Raw genomic sequence first — 24063 nt, 5'->3', positions numbered from 1 at the left:
TTGAGCAGGGACTGATACAGTGGGTTCTGTGCCTTAGCAGTATCACTTTGGCATCTGTAGGGAGGAGAAGAGCAAAGAGATCAATAAGGCTATTGCAGTAGTCCAGGGTAGAGGATGGTGTCCCTGAGATGGGAGTAAGATGGGGTAGATGGGAGAGATGTTGTTGGAGTGGAAATGACAAGACTTAGGAACTTATTGGAGTTGAAGACGACTTTGAGTTTGTGAATCTGGGTGACTGGAAAGATGGGAGGGTCTTTGAAAAAATAGGGAAGTTCAGAAGAAAAGGTGGGTTTTGGGGAAAAGGTAATGACACGTTGACATGTTGGACATTTTGAAATTGGACCTGAGTTCAAATCTCACCTCAGACACTTGACACTCACTAGCTTTGTGACCTTAGGCAAGTCACTTAACCCCAATTGCCTTATCCTGGGTCATCTCCAGGCATCCTGATGAATATCTGGTCACTGGATTCAGATGGGTCTGGAGGAGAAGTGAGGCTGGTGACATGCACAGCCCTCCCTCCCTCAAAACAAAGTCAAATGCAAGTCATGTCATCATTTCTCTGATGGCATGGTCTTCTTTGGCAACGAAGGATGAACACACACATTTTGAAATTGAGTAGAGGTCTGGAGCTCAGGAGGAAAACAACTGGGGTTGGATATGTACAGTGGTGAATCATCTGTGTTAATAATGATCAAATCCATGGGAGTTGCTGAGATCACCAAGAAGGGGTGCAGAGAAGAGAAGAAGATCCAGGATGAGGTACACTCACGATTAGAAGGCGTAATATGGATGACGATCCAGGAAAAAAGAATGGTGGTGTGTTTATGTATTGGTTGAGAACCAAAATAGAGTGTCTCATGAAACCTAGAGAGAAGAGAGCACCCAGGATGGTCAGCAATGACAAATGCTTCAGAGAGTTCAGAAGAAGGCTGAGAACTGAGAAAAGTCCATCATGGATAATGGACATCTAGAGAGGACCATTGCAGCTGAATGCTGTGGATAGAAGCCAGATTGCAAGGAGTTAAGAAGTTAGTAAGGAGAGATAAAGGGAAGTGGTAGCAAGGAACATAAATAGCTGGATGTTATGGCAGGGTCACGTGAGGGTTTTTTAAGGATGAGAAATATCCAGGCATGTCTGTTTGCAACAAGGAATCAGGTAGGTCTGTGCTTCAGTTTGGTGTACTGTGAATAGAAAAAAACCATCTCTTAGGGATTTGCTCTATGGGTTATATAGGGAAGCATTGGACCCAGCTCTGCTGAGATTATGGCCTGTCAGTTCCAATGATGGACTTATGTAGTGTAACTTGAGTGCCTAGCTGACACCCTTAAATTGCCTACTTATTCTGGGAATAGGTAAAGCTAGTCCTGGTGCCAGGTTCAGGTCACTGCTATGTCTATCCCTTATTCTAGCTCCTCCATACTCCCCACTGGAGGACCAATAGGGCAGTTTCTTCCTTGGTTAGGTCCTGTCTTAACCTTGTCCTTGCCTGTCCTGTCCCCTAAGGTGAATTGGGCTATTTTGGCCTTCTGGGAGCTTGGAGATGTTCTGAATTGGCCTTGCCTATTTTTTTTGGCTGCAGGTTAAGCCAGACTCTGGTGAAAGATGTTGCCATCTTGGCAAGAGAGATCCAGGATGTGGCTGGGGATGGAGACTCCCAGAGCTCCTCAGGAACTGGCCGTGGTACCTCACTCAGCTCTGTCCCCAGCACCCCAGCTTCCACTATTTCTGCCAGAGAGGAGGTGAGTTTCTCCAATGGGAATGGCTACCACTAGTTAACAGAGCCTCAGATAATGTGACCTAACCTTGGATAAATCTTGATAGAGAGGCCATGAGCTGAAGGTCCCTTTGAGGGCTCTTGAGTTTTGTGTTCCCTTGGTTTAACAAAAAGTATTAATAGGGTGGTGATGTGGCTCCATGGATTAGGTCTCCTGGAGGAGATGTAGCTTCCAGTATTGGCATAGCTTAGCACTGACTTGCTGTGTGACCTTAACACAAATCCTTTCCCTTCTCTGGGTTTCAGTTTTTCTAGCTATAAAACAAGGATGTTAGACTAGATGGTCTTTAATGTTCTGTCCGGTTCTCAAAAGATCAAAATTCTATGCTGCTATGCTAGTTTGGGCAAACCTCAATCAACTCATCCATAAAATCTCTTGAGATGATAATTCAATAAACATTTCTGCTATGTTTTCTTTTTATATCACTTCCATTTCCAAATAATTACCTCCTTATCCTGCTATCTAGTAAGCCATCCCTTGTAACATAGAGTAAAAAAGAAAGGCAATTCATCAAAACCAACCAACGTATCAACTTTGTCCAATGGCATGTGCAGTGTTCCATCCCTCACCTCTGAAAAGGGGATACTTCTGTGACTGAGTTATGTTTCGTGTCTCAGGTCCATGGAGCCTGGAGCCTGGAAGTAGGATCTGCCCAGAGGAGGATAATTATGTCCTTAAGAACTAGCTATGAGACTTTGACAATTGGCTTCATTTTTCCAGGCTATATTGCTTTCTGGACTGAACAGGTAGAGAGTCCTAAATACTTGCCATCAGGGCTTAGCTCAGGGTCTGGCACATATTTTTTAGTTGTTTCAGTCGTGTCTGACTCTTCATGACACCATTTTGGGGTTTTATTGGCAGAGATACTGGAGTGGTTTGTCATTTCCTTTTCCAGTTCATTTTATAAATGAGGAAACTGAGGCAAACAGGGTTAAATGAGTTGGCCAGGGTCACACAACTACTAAGTGTCTGAACTCAAGTCTTTCTGACTCCAGGCCTGGTGCTGTATTCACGGTGCCACTCTCTGCCCTGGAACATAGTAAGTGATCGTTGAATGCTCATTGATTGATCAATTGGATGGAAACTTTGCTCCACTTTCTTGGAAGTTGCAAGATTTTCTCCTCATCCTTGAACCTTAGAGCCCATCACAGAACCTCTGGGCTAGTCTACAGCTGGAGGTAGAACAAGGCTCTGTGTATGAACCTGTTGTTCATCTCCCTTCAGAAATCAGTTGCATAGTAGCCTTCGATGGAATTGGGGATTTCTTATCTGAAATTCTTTTTTGTAGGAGGAGCCATAGAGTCTCAGAGCTAGAGGGAACCTTAGAGGGCATCTAGTTCACACCCTGTCTGAGTATGAATTATTTTTCCACCATCCCCTGCAAGTGTGCTAAGGGAGGGTCCAATACCTGTTCAAGTTCAATTTTGGGACAAAATGTGGCACCTGTAAGTTATTGAACAGTTAACAAAAGGTTAACTTTGTCTTAACAGAGCAAAGGTATATAACAGATACAATGGCACCTAGCTTCCATAGACACAGTCTCACCCTTCTTCCAAATAGAAATGCCAGTGGAAGCCATCTGGTCAGTAGGGCAGAGTGTAGCGACTCATATAGTCTTCAGACATCTACCAAGTTGGAGAGACTCCAGCTCTAGAAGTGATGAGGAAGCTGAATCAGTGAAAGCAGGGGCCAATCAGGTCCAAGAGACAGCTTTGTTGCATTTTTAGGGAAAGCTAATCCCTGTTATGGGAAAACAGAGGTGACCCTCATCCTATTACAAAGTAACTCGAGCTTCCCTTGGGAGCTCTTCATTGATGGGGAACTCATTACCTACTAAGAAACTCATGACCTACTTTTGGACAGTTTTGATTATTTATCAATCAGCATTTATTAAGCACCTACTATGTGCCAGGCACTGTGCTAAACATTGGGAGTTTTTCCTTGTAAGAAGCTTAAAATCTGTTTCCTTCCTCATTCTTCCCTCTGAAGCTATGCAGAACAAGCCTTATTAATCTTCCTCATGGCAGCCCTTTAGGTATTGGAAGAAAGCTATAATTTTCCCCTGAGCCTTTTTCTAAGCCAGTTCCTTGAACTGATCCTGGATTCTGAGCCGGATCTCTGGTCCTCTTGCCAGTCTGGTTTTCCTTCTCTAGACATACTCTAGCTTATCAGTGTCTGTCTAAAATATGGCGGCAGAACTAGACGTAACAGATCCATAAAAAGGGTCTGACTAAACCAAAATGTGGCAGGACCATCATCCCCTTTATTATGCTCTTTCCCCCTTCTTAGTATGATCTAAGATAGCATTAGTTTTTTTTTTGCCAACGCAACTTTTTCATACAAAGTGTTGTCAATTATAGGATTTAAAGCTTGCAAGGGACCTTGAAGATCATCTAATCTAGCCCCATCATTTTAAATATAAGGAAACAGACTTTGAGAAAGGGAAATGATTTTCCCAGTGTCACACAAATAATAGGTAACAGGATGGGGATTTGAACCCAGGTCTTTGCCCCATTCCAGTTATCTTTCCACCATTATTCATGTCATTTAACCTCTCTGTATTTCTTTACTCATCTCCCAAATAGGATAGTAATAGGAGCTCCACCTGCCTCATGAGTGAGGATGAGTGAGGCAATGTCTGGAAAGTTATTTTGGAAAGGGTGAAGAGTTCTACAAATGTCAGAGACAGATTGGAAATGCTTGTGGATTTGGAAAGAGCTGTGGGAGTGTGTGTATGTGTGCATGTAGGCTGGGAAACTCAGTGTTGTCAGGACAGGGTGCTGGCTTTCAGGTCTGTGGCCTCCAGTCGTTACCCTTAACTCCCAGAGAACTTCTCTCTCTCACTCTATGCCCTTTCTCATTGCAGTTGGTACAGCATATCCCAGAAGCCAGCCTCAACTTCCAGAAGGTGCCACCTGGTGCCATGGGTTTGAAGGACTTCGACCAGAACATGAATGACAATCGGGATGACAATTATGCTTGGAGGACACGGCCCAGGAATCGAGAAGAGGCATGTTTCTTTCTTTTAAAATTTTTTTATTTAATTAAATATTTCCTAATTACATGTAAAAAAATTTTTTAACATGCACTTTTTAAAAAAATGCTGACGTTATATGTTTTATTGTTAATTTAGTACTTCTTTGAAACCTCATAACATCCATGATCGACAGAAATAAGACATTAGGAATAACATTCATTTTTTAACATTTTGAATTCCAGTTTCTCTCTTTCCCTCTCACCCCTCCTTGAGAAGACAAGCAATTTTATATTGATTGTACATGTGATCTCATGCAAAACATATTTCCATATTAGCCTTGTTGCAAAAGAAAACAGTCAAAGAAACCCCAAACAAACAGAGAAAGTAAAAAAAAAGGTTTGCTTCAGTCTGCATTAGAGGTTATCAGTTCTCTCTCTGGAAGTGGGTAGTTTTTTGTTTTTTTTTTAATGGGTCCTTTGGAATTGTTTTAGATCATTGGCTTGATTAGATCAGCTAAGCCTTTCACAGTAGTTCATTCTTACAATATTGCTGTTACTGTACACAGTGTTCTCCTGGTTGAGCTTACTTCATTTTGTATGAGTTCATATAAATCTCCCCAACTTTTTTGAAACTGTCCTGCTTGTCATCTCTTATATCAAAATAGTATTCCATCACAATTATATATCATAACTTATTCAGCTATTCCCCGATTGATGAGCATCCCTTTGATATTTAATTCTTTGCCACCACAAAAAAGAGCTGCTATGAATATTTTTGTACAAATAAATAGGTCCTTTTTCTTTTTATTTGATCTCTTTGGGATACAGACCTAGTAGTGGTGTTGCTGATTCAAAGGGTATGCACAGTTTTATAACCCTTTGGGGATAGTTTCAAATTGTTCTCCGGAATGGATGGACTACTTCACAACTCCACCAACAATATGTTAACATCCCACTTTTTCTACATCTCCTCTAGCATTTGTCATTTTTCTTTTCTGTCATATTACCCAGTCTGATAGGTGTCAGGTGGTATCTCAAGAGTTCTTTTAATTTGCATTTCTCCAATTAATAGTGACTTAGACAATTTTTTCTTGTGACTGTTGATAACTTTAATTTCTTCTGAAAACTGCTATCCTTTGACTGTTTATCAACTGGGAAATGGCTGTTATTGTTATAAAGTTAGATCAGTTCCATTTATGTTTGAGAAATGAATTCTTTGTCAGAGAAATTTGCTATAAATTTCTTTTCACAGTTTTTCTCTTAATTTTGACTGCACTAGTGTTGTTTTTTGCAAAAGCTTTTTAATTTTATGTAATCAAAATTATACATTTTACTTCTCATGATCTTCTCTATCTTGTTTTATAATAAATTTTCCCCTTATCCATAGTTCTGACAGGTACATTTTTCCATGCTCCCCTAGTTTACTTGTGGTATGACTCTTTATGTCTAAATTATTTATCCATTTTGACCTTGTCTTGGTCTATGGCATGAGATGTTGGTCTCTGCCTAGTTTCTGCCATACTACTTTCCAGTTTTCCCAACAATTTTTGTCAAATTGTGAGTTCTTACCCCAAAAGCTTGGATCTTTGAGTTTATTGAATACCAGATTACTGTAGTCGTTGCCTACTGTGTATTGTATATCCAATCTATGCCCACTCTGTTTCTTAGCTAGTATCAGATTGTCTGGATGATTACCACTTTTTTAATGGAGTTTGAAATCTGGTGCTATTAGACACCTTCTTTCACATTTTTGTCCTGAATTCTCTTGGTATTCTTGACATTTTGTTCTTCCAGATGAATTTTGTCATTATTTTTTCTAGCTCTATAAAATAATTCTTTGATAGTTTGATTGGTATGGCACTGAATAAGTAAATTAACTTACATAGAATTATCATTTTTATTATATTGATATTAATTCTTCCTTAAATTTTTGGTACAATTTACTTGTAAATCCTTCAGGTTCTGGGAACTTTTTCTGAGGGAGCTCATTTATGGCTTGTTTAATTTGTTTTTCTAAGGTAAGGTCATTTAAGGATTCTGTTTCTTCTTCTGCTAATATGGGCAGCTTACATTTGTATAATATTCATCCATTTTACATAGATTGTCAGTTTTTAGTATGTATATAATTGGGCAAAATAACAATTGATTTATTTTGATGATGGATTTCATCTTCATTGGTGGTACAATCACCCTTTTCATTTTTGATATTGGTAATTTGGTTTTCCTCTTCATTTGTATTTTTAATCGGATTAACCAATGGTTTGTCTATTTTTTCCCCCATAAACCAGCCCCTACTTTTATTTATTAGCTCAATATTTTTTACTTTCACTTTTATTATTCTCTCCTTTGATTTTTCAGGATTTCAATTTGGGTGTTTAATTAGGAATTCTTAATTTTTCTTTTTCTAGTTTTTTTTAGTTGCATGCCCAATTTGTTGATCTACTCTTTTTCTTTTTTGTTTTGTTGATTTTTTGGAGATATGAATTTTCCTCTAAGTACTGCTTTGGCTGCATCCCACAAATTTTGGAATATTATCTCACTGTAGTCATTCTCTGCAACGAAATTATTTGTTACTTTTATTTGTTCTTTGACCCACTTATTCTTTAGGATTAGCTTATTTTAGTTTACAGTTAATTTTTAATTTTCCACAGATCTCTGTTGGATGTAATTTTTATTGAATTATGGTATGAAAAGGGTACAGTTAATACTTCTGCTTGTCTGTATTTGGTTGTGAGGTTTTTATGCCCTAATACATGGTCAGTTTATGTGTAGGTGCCATGTACAGCTGAGAAAAAAGTGTACTCCTTTTTATTCCCATTCACTTTCCTCCAGAGATCTATTATACCTAATTTCTATAAGATTCTATACATCTCCTTAACTTCTTTCTTATTTATTTTATGGTTAGATTTATCTATATCTGAGAGGGGAAAGTTGAGGACCCCACTACTATAGTTTTACTATTTCCTATTTCTTATTTCTATTACTATTTACTATTTCCTCCTATAATTCATTTAACTTGTCCTTTAAGAATTTGGATGCTATGCCATTTGCTGCATATGTGTTTAGTAGTGATATTACTTCATTGTCTACCTTGTACTATTGTACCTTTTAACACGATGTAGTTTCCTGGCTTATCTCTTTTAATTAGACCTATTTTTGCTTTTGCTTAGTCTGAGTCATGATTTTTTTGTCTGAAATCATGTCTCTTTTTTTTTTTACTTCAGCCGAAGCATAATAGATTCTGCTCTAGCCCCCTATTTTAACACTTTGTGTGTGCCTCAGTTTCACATGTGTTTCTTATAAACAACATATTTCTCATCCATTCTGCTTCCATTTTGTGGATGAGTTCATTCCATTTACACTCACAGTTATGATTACTAACTGTGCATTTTCCTGCATCTTATTTTCTTTTCTTTATCCTTCTCTCTCTCTTTTTTATCCTATCCCTCCTCTAAAGTCTATTTTGCTTTTGACCGCCACCTTCTTTTATCCACCCCACTTCTTTTATTACCCCTTTCCCCTTTCTCTTATTCTCTTCCCCTTCTAATTCCCTATTGGGTAAGATAGGTTTCTATTACCAGTTGAATATGTATGTATGGGTATGTTTGTGCATATGTGTATCCTCTTTGAACCAATTTAAAGAGAAGGTTCAAGTGTTGCCTTCCCACCCCACTCCCTACCAGTTTCCCCTTTACTGTAAAAGCTCTTCTTTACATGCCTCTTTCATGTGAGATAATTTTCCTCATTTTTCCTCTCCCTTCCCTCTTCTCCCGGGGTATAACTCTTTCTTGCCTATCCATTTTTTTTTACATCATCCCAATTTAATCAACTCATGCCTACCACCTCTTTCTATGTAGAATCCTTCCAACTGCCCTAATAATGATAAAGTTTTTAGATGTTACATGTATCATCTTCCCATATATAAAGGTAAACAGTTTAACTTTATTGTGTCTCGTATGGCTTCCCCTTTTAATGTTTATGTTTTCCTCTTTGTGCTTCTCTGGAGTCTTATATTGGAAAGTTGAATTTTCTATTCAGCTCTGGCCTTTTCATATGGAATACTTAAAAGTCCTTTATTTCATCAAATATCCATTCCTTCTCTACCCAAAGGACTATACTTCATTTTGCTGGGTAGGTTATTCTTGATTGTAATCCCAGAGCTACTGCCCACCAGAAAATCATATTCTAAGCCCTGCGCTCCTTTAATGTGTTAGCTGCTAAATCTCATATGAACCTGACTCTGACTCCCCTATATTTGAACATTTTCTCTCTGGCTGCTTGAAGCATTTTCCCTTTGACCTGGGAGATCTGGAATTTGACTGTAATATTCCTGGGAGCTTTCATTATGGGATCTCTTTCAAGTGGTGATTAGTGAATTCTTTCCATTTCTATTCTACCCTCTGCTTCTAGGACATTGGGGTAATTTTCCTGGGTAATTTCTTGAAATATAATGTCTGGGGTCTTTCTTTGATCATGGTTTTCAGGTAATTGAATAATTCTTGAATTATCTCTTCTCTATTTTCCAGGTCAGTTGTTTTTCCAATGAGATTATTCACATTTTTTTCTGTTTTTTTTTTTTTTCATTTTTTGGACTTCCTTTTCTTGTTTCTTGATGACTCATGGAATCATTAGCTTCCATTTACCCAGTTCTAATTTTCAAGGAATTCTTTTCTTTCAGTGAGCATTTGCACTTCTTTTTCCATTCCAACTCTACTTTTCAAGGAGTTATTTTCATCAGTGAATTTCTGTGCTTCCTCTACCAGTAGGCCAATTCTTTTTTTTTAAGGTGCTGTTTTCTGTGTGTGTGTGTGTGTGTGTGTGTGTGTGTGTGTGTGTGTGTATAGATGTACACATGGGTGTGCACACATGAATCTTTTACCAAGTTAATTATATTTTCATAATTTTCTTCTTTTGCTTACATTTATTATCCAGTTTTTCCTCTACTACTCTTAACTTGACTTCAAAAACCAATTTTAACTTTTCTAAGAATTCTTATTGGACTTGTGTCCAACTCACTTTTTTTTTGTGGCTTTGCTTGTGGCTATTTTAACTTCATTGTCTTCTTTTGAGTTTTTGTCTTCATCTTTCCTGTCACCATATTAGCTTTTTGTGGTCAGGTTCTTTATGTTGTTGTTGTTTGCTTATTTTCCCATTCTATTTCTTGATTTTGAACTTTATGTAAAAGTTGAGCCCTGTTTCTGGCATGGGGAAAGGGGCACTGTCTCAAGCTTTAGATTTTTTTTTTTTAGACTCTTCTTTTCAGAGCTACTTCTTGGGGTTTGAAAGTTTTTGGTTCTTCTAAGGTGGTGTGATCTGGGAAGAGTTGTGGTCACTGCTCTCCTGGTCTTCACTCTTATCCTTACCTGGGAAGGGTCCCTAACGCGTTGGAATTGCAATCAATACTGCTCCTTAGGGTCCCTGTTCCCTTGGAGTCACAAAGTAATACTGTTCCTCAGAGTCCCTGATCCCTCATGACCAAAAATGCTCCTCTTTGCCCTTGAATTATGACCCAGAAGTGGGTATAGGCAGTGAATTTGCCAAACAGCATCTGACTCTGCATCTGGTGCTAGCACAGGGGTTCCCCCTATTATCTTTTTCTAACCAGTTTCCAAGTCCCCTTACCCTCTCTGGCTTGAGAGTTCCCAGAAAGTGCTTCTGTTGCCACCACCTAATCCCACCATTAGTGTTTCATCCACGTGCTATGGGCCAGCCTCCACATCCCATGTCACAGATCTCTCTTTCTGACATCTTAAGCTGTCTTGGACTGGAAAAATGTCACACACTTCAGAATTCAATCTGAGATGTTATTTTAAAGTTGTTTAGAGGATAATGTTGGGAAAGCTTGGCTGAATATTTTTTTCTCCTTTGCTCTCTTGGCTCCACCCCACCCCCAAAGTCCAACAGGCATGTTCTAACTTCCCCCTCTGCCTTCAAACCTATTTTACCTTTACCCTTGCACTGCCTTCTTTCCCTACTCATACCTACCCTATTCTCCCCACTCAGGTTCTCCCCCTCCCCCACTCCAACCATATAATATAGCCAAAGCTCAAGGATTAAGAAGAGGCATATTTACCCATTCAATTCAGCATGCTTCTATTAGGTATCTACTATGTGCCAAGTATCCTCTTAATTTAAAAAGTTTTGGGTCAGGATTCTGACCCTGAGGGCTGGTCTCATCAGGGCCTTGGGCCTTACTTAATTGACACCAGAATGCCTTTGCTTGAGGGCAGCCACTTTTGTAGCAGAGACAGAAGTAATTGGACAGATCCAAGCCTTCAGGGAGCTCACAGTCCTGGGTAGGTGGGTGGAGAGAAAGGAACAGATCCGGTTTGTGCCCATGAGGAACCCACCAAGTAAGGAGACAGAGAAGAAGCAGCCCATGACTCCACTTCCTTTGTGGGAAGACTGGAGCTACAAAGAGAACAGGACATTATGGAATCCAGAGCTAGACTTTGTGTTTCTAAGTATGACGGGGATCAGAGAAAAGAGATATCATTATAGAATGAAATAGTCAGCACAGGCTTCCCAAAGGAGGGATCATAGCATCAGAGACCTATAACTGGAAGGGACTTCTGAGATCATCTAGCTCAATTCCATTATTTTACAGAGGAGGAAACTGAGACCCAGGGAGTTTGAGTGACACAGGAGGTCAGAGCTGGAAAAAGCCTCAGATTATGTAACATCAGGGTTGGGAGAGGACTTTACAAGTCATACTGACAGTGAAATCTCAAAGGGGGAATTTGAACCCAGGTCCTCTGGCTTCAGAACTGGTGACTTTTTTTTTTTTTTTTTTTACTATATCAGAAGCTTTAGACTTGGGGGAAAAACCTCCACCTCCCAGGGTAGGTATCAGTTTCAGGGGTGGGGAACCTGTGGCCTCGAGGCCACATCTGGCCTTCTAGGTCCTTGGGTGCGGGGCCTTTTGATTGAGTCCAAGTTTTATAAAACAAATCCTTTTATTAAGGAGATTTGTTCTGTGAAGTTTGGATTCAGTCAAAGGGCCACATTTGAGGACCTAGAGGGCCATATGTGGCCTTGAGCCCTAGGTTCTCCATCCTTGGTTTAGATAATCCAGATTGCCTGTATTTGCCCCGAACGACTAGGTAACTTCACCAAGTCTACAGATTGTTCCTAACACATCTCAGCTTACTTTAGAGGGCGTGCTTTGGCAGAATTGTCTCTTTGTACTCACTTTCTCAGGGCGTCTCAGTTTCTCTGTGTACAAAATGGGGCAGTTTGACTAGGTGATCTCTAAAGTACTTTCCCAACCTTGATGTTCCATAGTCTGTGGCCCCTTCCAGCTCTGACGTCCTGTCTGCTAAGGTCCTTCCCAGTTCTAGAACAATTCTCCAGAATCACTTCTGGGTTCTATCAATATAATTTAAGTCCCAGAGTGGCTTAAACATGGCTGAATGAGACAGGAGAATGCTGTCTAGTACTAATTCTGTGGCTCTGTATTTTTTTTTTTTTGAGGTTGCTTTGATGTCTTTTATTTTTACATCCGTTATTTTGCAGTGTATCCTCAAATTCCAGTGGAATCTTGTCTTGTAACACAGAAAATACAGTTCAGCAAAACCAACCAACATGTCTTATAGCATGTGCAATATTCCACATCCATAGTTCTGGCCACCATTACTTATCCCACAGAAAGACCAAATTGGGGACAAGGAAGGAACTATTAAGCACCAGATATATATGCCAGATACTGTGCTAAGCACTGTACATATATTTACCTCAATTGTTTCTCACAACAATCCTAGGAAGTAGGTGCTATTATTAGCTTCATTTTATAATTGAGGAAACTAAGACAGACAGAGGTTAGGTGATTTGCCTAGGGTCATACGGCTAATAAGTGTGTGAGGCAGGATTTGAGCCCATTTCTTCTTGTATTCAGGCCCAGTGTTCTAAGCATCAAATGACCTAGCTGCCTCTAGTTATAAAAAAACAACAAACATTTATTAAACCCACACTGTATGCCAGGCACTGTACCAACTTGCATTGTGGATACAAAGAAAGGAAAAAAATTGTCTCTGCTCTCAAGGAGCATAGCAACATAGTTGTTGTCTCAAGGAGCTCACAGTCTAATTGGGGAGACAACAACTATGTCCAAACAAGATATAGACAGGAAAAACCAGAGATGATCTCAGAGGGAAAGCTGGTCTTAAGATTATAAGAAAGGCTTCTTGCAGAATGTGGAATTTTAATTAAGATTTAAAAGAAGGCAAGAGGTGGAGATGAGGAGAGAGAGCATTCCAGACTCAGGGAGAACAGCTAGTGAAAACACAGCATTAGGAGAGACAGTGTCTTGCACAAAGAACAACAAGGCAGCCAGTGTCATTGGATCATAGAGTATGGGCATGGAAGGGAATTTAAAAGGGAAGGACTTTAAAAGCCAAACAGAGGATTTTATATTTGATTTTGAAAGTGATAGGGAACCGCTGCAGTTAATTGAATGGGGGGAAAGGATCAGATTTGAGCTGAAGGAAGGTCATTTTGATAGCTGAGTTGAGGGTGGACTTGAAGTAGAGAGACCAACCAAAGTATTGCAATAGTCCAGATGGGAGGTGATAAGTTGAAGTACTCAAGTAGCAGCAGTTTCAGAGGAAAGAAAGGGGCATATGTGAGAGATTTTGGAAAAGTAGAACCAGCAGGATTTGGCAATTCATTAGATATGGCGGGGATGAGAGAGCATGAGGAGTCAAGGATGATACCTAAGTTGCAAGCCTGGATGACTGGGAGGGTGGTGGTGCTTTGAATAATAATACGGGCATTAGAAAGAGGAGACAGTTTGGGGAGAAAGATATTAAGTTCCACTGTGGACATGCTGAGTTTAAAATACCTATTGTAACATTGTAAAGATAATCAACTGTGAAAGACTTAGTAACTCAGAATCAATATAGTGACCCACCACAACTCCAAATGACTCAGGATATAAAATGTCATTCACCTCCAGATAGAGAACAGATGGACCCAGAATACAGATTGAAACATATTTTTTCCTTTATTTTTTTTGCTTGAGGGGGTACAGAGCATGGCTAATGGGGGAATAACATTATGCATGACTTCATATGTTTAATAGGTATTGTATTTCTTTCCTTCTCAGTGGGCTGGGGAGGGAGTAGAAGGAGGGAGAGAATTTGGAACTGAAAATAACATTTTAAAAAAGATGTCTACAGGACATCTAGTTGAATGTCCAGTAGATATGTGGAGATGGGAGACTGGAGTTGAGGAGGGAGATTAGGGTGAGATAAATAGGTCTGAGAATCATCAACACAGAGATAATAGTTAAATCATGGGGGCTGATGAGATCAACCAGGTGAGATGCTATAAAAGGGCAGAGGACAGAGGCCTGGGGCCATCCAGCAAAGGAGGCTAAGAGGAGAGGTCAGACTGGTAGGAGCAGAACGAGGAAGGGATAGTGCCATAGAAATCTAGAGAAAAGAGAGTTATCAAGAGGAAGGTGATCAACAATGCTGCAAAGAGGTCAAGAAAGATGAGGATTGAGAAGAAGCCATTAGAGTTGGTAATTAAGATATCGTTGATAACTTTGGAGAGATTTGAGAGATTAATTTGAATGTTGATGTCAGAAATCATACTGCAAAGAGTTAATAAAGGAGTGAGAAGAAAGAAGATGGAGGCATCAGTTGTAGACAGCTCTGTCAGAGTTCATTAATGGAAAGGAAGAAAAATATAGGACAATAGCCAATACAGATAGACAGGTCAAGTGAGGAGTTTTTGAGGATGGAGGAGAGATTGGTATGTTTATAGGGAGACAGTCAGTACACAGGGAAAGAGTGGGGATGAGAGGGGGACAGTCTTTTGGAGAAGACAGGATAGAATGGGATCACTTGGCAAGGAGACAGACCAATTGTTCATCTGAGACAGAAGTGAAGATGGGGGCAGAAAGCATCCAAGTGATATGAGATAGAAGGAACTCTTGGAGAATGGTCTCAATTTTTTCAGTGAAATATGAGGCAAGGTTCTTTGCTGGGGGAAGGATAGCCATGATAAGTTTGAGAAGGGATGAAAAGGACTGAAAAAATTGCTATAGTGAGCGAGGCAGTAAATTGATTAGATAGGTGTAAAAGAATTGCTTTATTACAGTGAGGGAACCAATTGAGATTAACATAAAATTTTAGTGGACCCAGTCAACAATTTTGTGATCCCCCCTTCTCTGTCCCCATTTTTGTTCAGCAGTATGGAAACAAGCAAAAGCAACAGTTGGAGGGAGTAATCCAAAGGTGTGGCTTAGCCAGGCAAGATCAGAGATAGGACTAAGAGGAGAAGATAGTGTATAGTCGAACTAGTTCCCCAAGGGGTCAAGGTGCGGAAGGAGGGGAATGTCCATACAATGGCAATGGCCTGGGAAAGAACTAAGGGATACAGGGAGTGGAGGAAAGACTGAAGTCAAAAAATAAGATAAGTGATTGGAAGGCAGAGGCCATGATAGAATCACCACAGGTTAGGATGAGGTGAAAAAATTTACAGTTTATGAACATGGAAGTGGAACACTTGTGGGAAGGTCAAGGATACGGCCATGCCTATCTGTGGTGAAGTAGAAGAATAGGTCATGGGAAATGAGTCAATTGAGGAACTAGAAAATTAGGGTGTTTGAACTTAGTTTTTGTCCCCCTTAGAGAAGCCAAAAATGTACTTTCTTTTAAAATTAAGAATGCATATTATGCATAGTAAGTATACATAGCAATTCTTTAACACATATTTGTTGACTGAGCCTCAGTGTGGCAGCAGCCTTCTTTGGAGTGGGAGTGGGGGCCAAGGACAGGGTGGTTTTGCAGATGTTTGCAGAGACAGGAAGACCTGAGTTTGAATCCTGCCTTGGTCACGTTCTAGTTCTATGACCTTGGACAAATTATTTAACTTCTCTTAATCTTAGTTCCCCCATGTGTAAGATGAGGATAATAAATAAAAAAGTCCTTCTCAAAGAATTTTTGTGAGGATCAAATGAGATAATACACGTAAAGTGCTTTGTAAACCTTGAAGTTATATACATCAATGCTAGTTATTATTTTGTTGTTGTTAGCATTTGCAAGCATTTATTAATTGCCTTCTGAATACAGGGCATTGTGCTGGGTGCTGGGCAGGGTGGGCAAAGTGAGGGCAAGTCTTTGCCAAGTTTCATCTTGATGGTGTCTGGCATGGAGCCTTCTTTATAAGTACTTAACAAATGTCTCTTGAATTACAATAGGGAGGCCACAGTCTGTCCTGAGGGCTGATATAAACCCCCTGGGACAGAAGTTCCCCACCCATTTTCCATATTAACCATGCTCCTGTTAACTTCCTTGCAGGTGATCTTTGATAATCTGATGCTGAATCCTGTTTCCCAGCTATCACACACAATCCGGGAGAACACAGAAAACCTTGCAGAGAAAATGAAGTGAGTTTTCTGTGCTATGCCTATTGGGGGAGGATCTGTTCTTGCTTTGTCTCATTTGGATGAGGGTGGGTGACTGAATAAAGAAGGAGGACATCTGGAGGTCAGAGAGGGAGCAATGTTCCTGGTGAGTGAGCCTCTTGTCCAGCAGAATGTGGCGCCTGGCCTTTCCTTCTAACAGGAAGCTCAGTCTCCTTTCCTTATGCCAGGAAACCCTCAGGGCCCTACTCTGAGATCTTGGGAAATTAAGAGCTGAAGTAGTTTTGGAGATCAAACTTTTTGGTCTCAGGACCCCAAGACTCAGGATTCTTAAAAATTATTGAGGATACAGTGTTAGAAATTAAAAGCATAAAATTTGAAATATTTATTATTTAATTTAAAAATAAGCCCATGATGTGTTGATATAAATAATATATTTTTGTTAAAAATAACTATTTTCTAATACAAATAAAATCAGTGAGAAGAGTGGCATTGTTTTAGATATTTTTCAAATCTCTTTATTGTCTGGCTTAATAGAAGACAGTGGTATTCTCTTACCTGCTTCTGCATTCAGTCTGTAACGATCTGTTGTTTTGGTCAAAGCATATAAAGAAAATCTGGCTTCTGCTGACCTGAAAACTTGGTTAGAGAAAAGGCAACAGGCTAAATGCATACATTTTATGATTTAATTAATTAATCAATTCCCCATAAAGATAACAGTTACATAGCTCTATGGAGCCAGGATCAGAACTGGCTGACTTAGTACAGAAATTGACTGTCTTAAGTACATTTTGCCATGAGAAAGGAGTTCTCACATGGTAAACGCATTGTAATTGGGTTTTGTGATCCCAGGCTATGGGCATCTTCCTTCCATAGCGTGCCTTTGTGATTCAAGGTAAGGAAAAGTCCCATCACCCAGATTGCAGACATCCTGTCCTCAACAGGCCTTTGAAATTGTTTATTCACAACCCAAGGTGTAGGCATCCTCTAAACAAAGGAGACTATTAGGTCCAGACTCTTCTTAATTCAAACTTTGGCCCTTATTAAAGTCTAAAATTTATATTAAATATTAACACTTTACACAGATATGCAGTTGGAAGGGGGGAGTATTTTAATAAGCAAATACCATATTAGGATGATTATGAAAAACAATTTTGACCTTACAGATCCCCCAAAAGGGTTGTTTGGACTCCCACAGGTCTGTAGACCATCCTTGCAGAACTGCTGATCTAGTCCAATCCCTTTATTTTATGGAGAGGGAAGCTCAGGCCCAGGGGTAGTGACTTGTCCAGGATCATACAGGTAGTGAGGATTAAAGCTAGGATTCAAACCCAGGACTCATGACTCTAAAACTCTACAAAAAACAAAACTCTAAGACCCCTTCGTGTGCTGGAGCCATTGTGAATGAACTCACAAGAGCAAATTGTTAAATTTTCAGTGTGAGCATTTGCTTCTTGGAAATAGGCAAACACTTCCAAGCCAGGCTTGATTTATTATTTTGTTGATACTTGATTTAAGAAAGTGTTGGAGAAAATGTTGTTAATGCAGATTAAACTTAAAAGTCTGTCCTGCATACATTGATATTTTTTTCTTAGAGAGTCAGTTGTTAAAGAGAGCTGGTTGTTAAACATTTAGCAGCATACTCCTTGGGTCCTTGACTTCAGACAGCACCTGCTTTGCATCCTTCTGATCATTGGTGGGAGAGCTTGATGACAGCCTGGGCTGAGGATCTGAAGAGCTCATAGAGCTAAAAGCAGCCTTAGAGATTAGAGAGAGAGAGAGAATGAAATGACATGCCCAGATTGTCACAGGTTTTGGCAGAACCAGGATTTAAACTCATGTCTTCTGACATTCTTCCTGGGAACTTAGAACGTAAGGGTCTTAAGGTAATATGGGCTAAGAAGGGAGGTGTCTGTGAGTATTGAGGATATGGGAAAATTGTCTGGGGGTCCTATAGGGCTGGATCTGAGGGGAACAGGGAAAGGAGACTTAGGGGCTCCAACTCAATCCTCCAGCCCATATATCTACTCACGATGGTGCAGTGTCTGTGTGAATGCCCACTTGTACCCAAGGACACCTAGCTACCTTCATACACATGTGCTCACACAGAGAGATATGTCCACAAACATCCTAATCATAGTATCACACTTACCTGCTACTTTTTGTCCTTTCAAAACTCTTTGAGGCAGTATTACTCACACTGTCCAGAGGAGGGAGGTCAGATTCATTGAGATGGACTAACTTGACTGGACTTATGTGACCAGTAAGTGTCCACAGTTCAGCTGGTCACGGTGACTGACCAATAAGAGCCATGTTTCAAATACAGGTCTTTTGATTGTAAATCCCAGTCAGTGCCTTTAGGCCTATCCCTGAGAATGTTTAAGGAAGGAAGGAAGGAAGGAGAGGGAGGGAGGGAGGAAGGACAAATATTAAGCACCTATTATGTGTCAGGCACAATAAGTGCTTTATAATTATTATTTTGTTTGATCCTCACAACAGCCTTTGGAGGTAGATGCTATTACTATGCTTATCTCACAGTTGAGGCTAACAGAGGTTAAGTGACTTGTCTAAGGTCACACAGCCAGTAAGTATCTGATGCTGGATTTGAATTCAGGTCTTCTAGTGCTCTATCCGCTGCACCCCCTAAGTAGTCTAAAATACCTCAGCGTGTGTATTTTATACATCTTTTCCTTGTGTGTTCCAGTCTGTGCAGACCTCATTATTTTCAGTATAATGAGGTTAAGAGACTCACCCAAAGAGACACAGCTAGGATGTGGTGGAGTCAGGTCTTGAAGCCAGGCCTTCTGACTCCAAAACCAGGGCTCCTTTTATTCCCCCAAGGGGAAACATCCTGATACACAATCATGCTCACTCGTTGGTGTTCCACCACTGGAGTATCCACAAAAAGCAAAGAAAGGTTGGCAGTGTAGGTTTTCGACCAGCGTCTACCTTTCCCTGGAGCTAAGCAGCAGTGTGTCCACAGGATTCTCTTCCAGAATACAGAGAGGACCTGGGAAGACATAGAGGCTAAGATCAACTCAGAAAATGAAGTGCCCATCCTGAAGACATCCAACAAGGTGAGTAAACAGCAAGGCTTGTAGCCTGGCTTTGACTAGGGCCCCTACTAGGGGGAGGGAAGTGAACAAGCATTTATTAAGCACCAATTATGTATTAGGCTGCTCGTAAACATTGTCTCATTTAATCTTCACAACCGTCTGGGGAAGTGGCTGCTATTATCTTCATTTTGCAGTTGAGGAAACTAAGACAAACAGAGGTTAAGTGACTTGTCTAGGATCACACAGCTAGTGAGTGCCTGAGGCTGGATTTGAACTCAGATCTCTCTCTTTCCCTCTCTCTCCCTCCTTCCCTCTCTCTCCCTCCCTCCCTCTCTCTTCCCCCTCCCTCTTCCCTTGCCTCCCTCCAGTATTGATGGTTTAGGATGTAAGTAATGTGATAAGTTCTTTCAAAATGAAAATTAGTTTTGGTTTTTTAATAAATAATTTAGTAAGTCATTATTGTAAAAAAGGGTGCAATATTTTTCTACCAGTGGAAAAAATACAAAGACTCTTCTGATTTCACCATTCCAATAAAATACTACATAACAAAATCTAGGAGCTATAGATGTAAGAAAATATGACAAGTCAGAAGGTATCTGTTTTTTTTAACTAGATTTGTCAGTGATATTAGGAAGGTTACATTGATTTAGAAGTTATACATGCGATTTTTAAAAATAGTTGTGACTGGAGAAACAATACATAATTAAAATATGGTGGAATGAGAGGAAACAATAGAATCTAGATTCCTTTTATTAAGGAGATTTGTTCTATGAAGTTCAGATTCAGTCAGAGGGCCATACTTGAGAACCTAGAGGGCCACATGTAGCCTCAAGGCCACAGGTTCCCCATCCCCGTACCTAGACCAAAGGAGAGTCAGTAGTTCAGGTGCTCTAAACTCACAGAATCTTCCTGCAGACCAATAGTAACTGAGTCAAATAGCAGCCTGTTGAAACTCTCAACTGAAACAAACTGATAGAACAAAACTTGAGCTGGGAGCTTGTGTAACTCAGGCTAAGAGGTAGTAAACACATCACTTTGAAAGCACTGAAAGATTGCAGGTCCCCAGATGGAGCTATGAAAGCAACTAAAGGAAATAAGAGGGCAGACATTTAAGCCAGACATCCCCCTGGAAGTATCCAGAGTCTAGCATTACTATAGAGGCCAGAATCAACATTTAGAAGAATAAGCAAACAGAACAAAAAGAACTTGACAGCAACAAGGTGTTATGATGATAAGGAAGCTCAGATTGCAAATACAGAAAAAGACAATGACTTTAAAACATCTACAAGAAAAACCTTGAAGAGAAATACAGATTGGGCAAAAGCCCAAGAAGAATTCCTAGAAGAGCTAAAACAAGAGTTAAAGAAGCTAAATAATGATTTTTAAAAAACACTTAAGAGAAGTAGAGGAAAGAACGAGAAAAGAGTCAAGAACTTGAGAAGAAAAATATTAAAAGAGAATTAACAGCTTGGGGGAAAATGGCATAAAATTCTATTGAAGAAAGTAACTCTTTGAAAATTAGCCACTAGCTAATGACTTAAGAAATGATAAAATGAAGTCAGAAGAGTGGAAAAATAGAAAAAAATATGAAATATCTCATAGGAAAAACAAATGACCTCAAAAACAGATCAAGGAGAGATAATTTAAGAATCAGTGGACTACTTAAAAGCCACCAACATTACCAAAAAAGGAATCTAGATATCACATTTCAAGAAATCACAAAACTGTCCAGATGTTGTGGAACCAGAGTGCAAAGTAGAAATCAAAAGAATCTGCCAGTCCACTTCTGAAAGAAACTCCAAAATGAAAATTCTCAGGAATAGTATAGAAAAAACCCATAACTCTGAGGTCAAGGAAAAAATATTTCAAGCATCCAGAAAGAAGTAATTTAACTACAAAAGATCCACAAACAGGATCACGTAAGATTTAGCAGCCACAACTCTAAAGGACTGGAGGGCTTGGAATATGATAAGGTAAGGGATAAGGAAGGTAAAGGACCTAGGCTTATAACCAGGAATAACCTGTATATTGGATATGAACTCAGAAAATAATCCTATGGGGGAAAAATGGTTCTTTAACTATTAGAGGAGTTTTAAGCAATCCTGATGAAAAGACCAGAGCTGAGCAGAAAATTTGACATACAAACATAGGAGTAAAGAGAGACATAAAAAGGTAAACAAGATTGAGAAATCATAAGGGACTGAACAAGGTTAAACTGTTTACATTCTTATATGGGGAGATGATACATGCAACCCATTAGAACTTTATTATCACTAGGGATCATCAAGGGAGGCTAATTGGATAGAGGGCCTGGGTGTGATTCTGTTGTATTTGTATGATCTCAAAAGAATGGAATGGGGAGGGGAGGTGCACTGGGAGGGGGGAGAAAGGAGAGGAACAGTGGGAAAAATTATGCCACATAAATGGATTGTGACAAGAGGAGTTTATACAACAAGGGGAACAGACAACACCTGAACCTCACTCTCATTTGAACTCGTTAAAGGAGGGAAGAATACTTATATACACACAACTGAGTATGAAACTACCTTATCCATTAGGAAATAGGAAGAAAAAGAGGAGAATAAGAAGGTGAGAATAAGGGAGTTGTTAGTCAGAAGCAAAACATACTTTTAAAGAGCAGCAGGAAAAAAAAGAGACAAGGATAAGTATAAGAGAATAGGATTGAAGGAAATACACCATTAGCAATCATAACTGTGAATGTGAATGTGATCAGCTCACCCACAAAATGGAAAAGTTTAGCAGATTGGGTTAGAAATCAGAATCAAACAATTTGTTGTTTACAAGAAACATACTTGAAGCAAAAAGTTACACACAGAGTTAAAATAAGGGGCTGGAGCAGAATCTATTATGCTTCAGCTGAAGTAAAAAGACAAAGGTAGCAATCATGATCTCAGATAAAGCAAAGGCAAAAATAGACCTATTTTAAAAGACAACAAATAGAAAAACTCCATTTTGCTAAAAGGTACCATAGATAATGAATTAATAAAAATAATAAACATACATACACAAAATAGCATAGCTTCTAAATTTTTCAAGGAAAAGTTAAATGAATTACAGGAAAAATAGACATCTCTCAAGCCTAGATAAGTTGAACCAAAAAATAAACAAGAAAGAAGCTAAAGAATTTTAGAAAGTTAGGTATGATAAATCGCTGGAGAATATTGAATGAAAATAGGAAGGAGTATATCTATTTCTCAGCTGTATGTGGCACCTTTACAAAAACTGACTTTGTATTAGGGCATAAATATCTTACAAATAGATGTAGAAAAGCAGAAATATCAATTGCATCTTTTACTGACCATAATGCAATAAAAATTACAATCAATGAAAGGCCTTTGAAATATATATTAAAAATTAATTGGAAATTAAATAACTTTTTTTCTAAAGAATGCATGATGTCAAAGAACAAATTATAGAAATACTCATTATTTTATTAAGGTAATGATAACTATGGGATCATATAACAAAGTTGCCTAGCTTAGCAGAATAGAAAATAGGATATTTAACCCTACCTTAGAAAAATAAATCTAACAAGCTGTAAATTAACTTCAAAGAAAAAAAAACCCAGGACCAGAAGAATTTAACAATGATTCTGCCAAGTATTTACAAATAATTCCAATACTACAGAAAGTGTTTGAAAAATCAGGTAAAAGTGGAAAGTAGTCTGGTGGAAACAAGACACAGATGAACATCTCATACTTTATACCAAATTAAGCTCAAAAGGGGTATATGATTTAGATGTAAAAGGTAACATCATGAACAAATTAGTGGAGTATGAAAGAAATTACCTGACAGATAAGGATAGGAGAAGAGTTCATATCCAAACAAGAGTCAGGGACATTCATAAGAGGAAAAATGGAAAATTTTGATTAGATAAAATTTAAAAGTTTTTACACAAAACTAATGTAGCTAAAATTAGGAGAAAAGCAGGAGACTATGGGAAAAATCTTTCAAGCAAGGTTTTCTGATAAAGGTCTCATTTCTAAGATATAGGGAACTGAGTTAAATTTACATGATTCTTATTATAATCATTCTGCTGATGATAAATGTTCAAGAAATATGAATAGACAGTTGTCAGAGGAAGAAGTCCAAGCTATTAATAGTCAAACATTCTCTAAATCACTAATTAGAGAAATATAAATTAAAACAACTCTGGGGTACCACCTCATGCCTATCAGATTCACTAAGATGACAAAAAAGGCAGATGACAAATGCTGGAAGGACTATGGAAAAATACGTATACTAAGGCACTGCTGTTGGTGCTATGAACTGGTGTAATCATTCTGGAAAGCAATTTGGAACCATACCTCAAAAAACTATTAAACTGTTCATACCTTTTGACTCAGTAATAATGTTATTACAAGATGTCTATACCTCCAAAGAAATCAAAGATAGAAGAAAAGGGCCCATCTATACAAAAATATTTATATCATTTCTTTCTGTGGAGGCAAAGAATGAGAAATTGAGGGCATGTCCATCAACTAGGGAATAAGTGAACAAGTTATTGTATATGAGTGTGATGGAATATTATTATATTATAAGAAATGTAAGAAAGAAGGTATGGTTTCAACAAAATCTGAGAAGACCTAATTGAATTGTTGCAAAGTAAAATGAGCAGAATCAGTAGAGCAATTTATACAATAACAGTAATTACATAATTATATATTAGATAAAATATTAAATATCTTTTATATTTTTATATATTTAAATTTTTAAATTTAATTTTTAATTTTTATATTTTAAATATTTTATTTTAAATATTTACATAATAAACATAAATCTAATTATATAATATATTATATAGTAACAATAACAACAATTATTGCTAAGATAATAAACTTTGAAAGACTTAGTAACTGA

General features: G+C 38.7%; 1 protein-coding gene across 4 annotated transcripts in view; it reads left to right on the top strand.

Annotated features, from left to right (window-relative positions):
* The window catches only part of CEP170B (centrosomal protein 170B), a 121271-nt gene that overhangs the window by 91518 nt on the left and 5690 nt on the right, over window positions 1–24063 (top strand). For all 4 annotated transcript variants that reach the window (XM_072630050.1, XM_072630047.1, XM_072630049.1 and 1 more), the window contains exons 14-17: window positions 1584–1743; window positions 4646–4789; window positions 16062–16150; window positions 19110–19203. In XM_072630050.1, the coding sequence (XP_072486151.1) occupies window positions 1584–1743; window positions 4646–4789; window positions 16062–16150; window positions 19110–19203 (487 nt within the window). The remainder of the gene's footprint in view (window positions 1–1583; window positions 1744–4645; window positions 4790–16061; window positions 16151–19109; window positions 19204–24063) is intronic.

This window comes from Notamacropus eugenii, chromosome 1 (assembly GCF_028372415.1).
Source record: "Notamacropus eugenii isolate mMacEug1 chromosome 1, mMacEug1.pri_v2, whole genome shotgun sequence".
NCBI lineage: Eukaryota > Metazoa > Chordata > Mammalia > Diprotodontia > Macropodidae > Notamacropus > Notamacropus eugenii.
The sequence above is the reverse complement of the archived record's forward strand: the minus strand, read 5'-3'. Positions and strand labels throughout refer to the sequence as shown.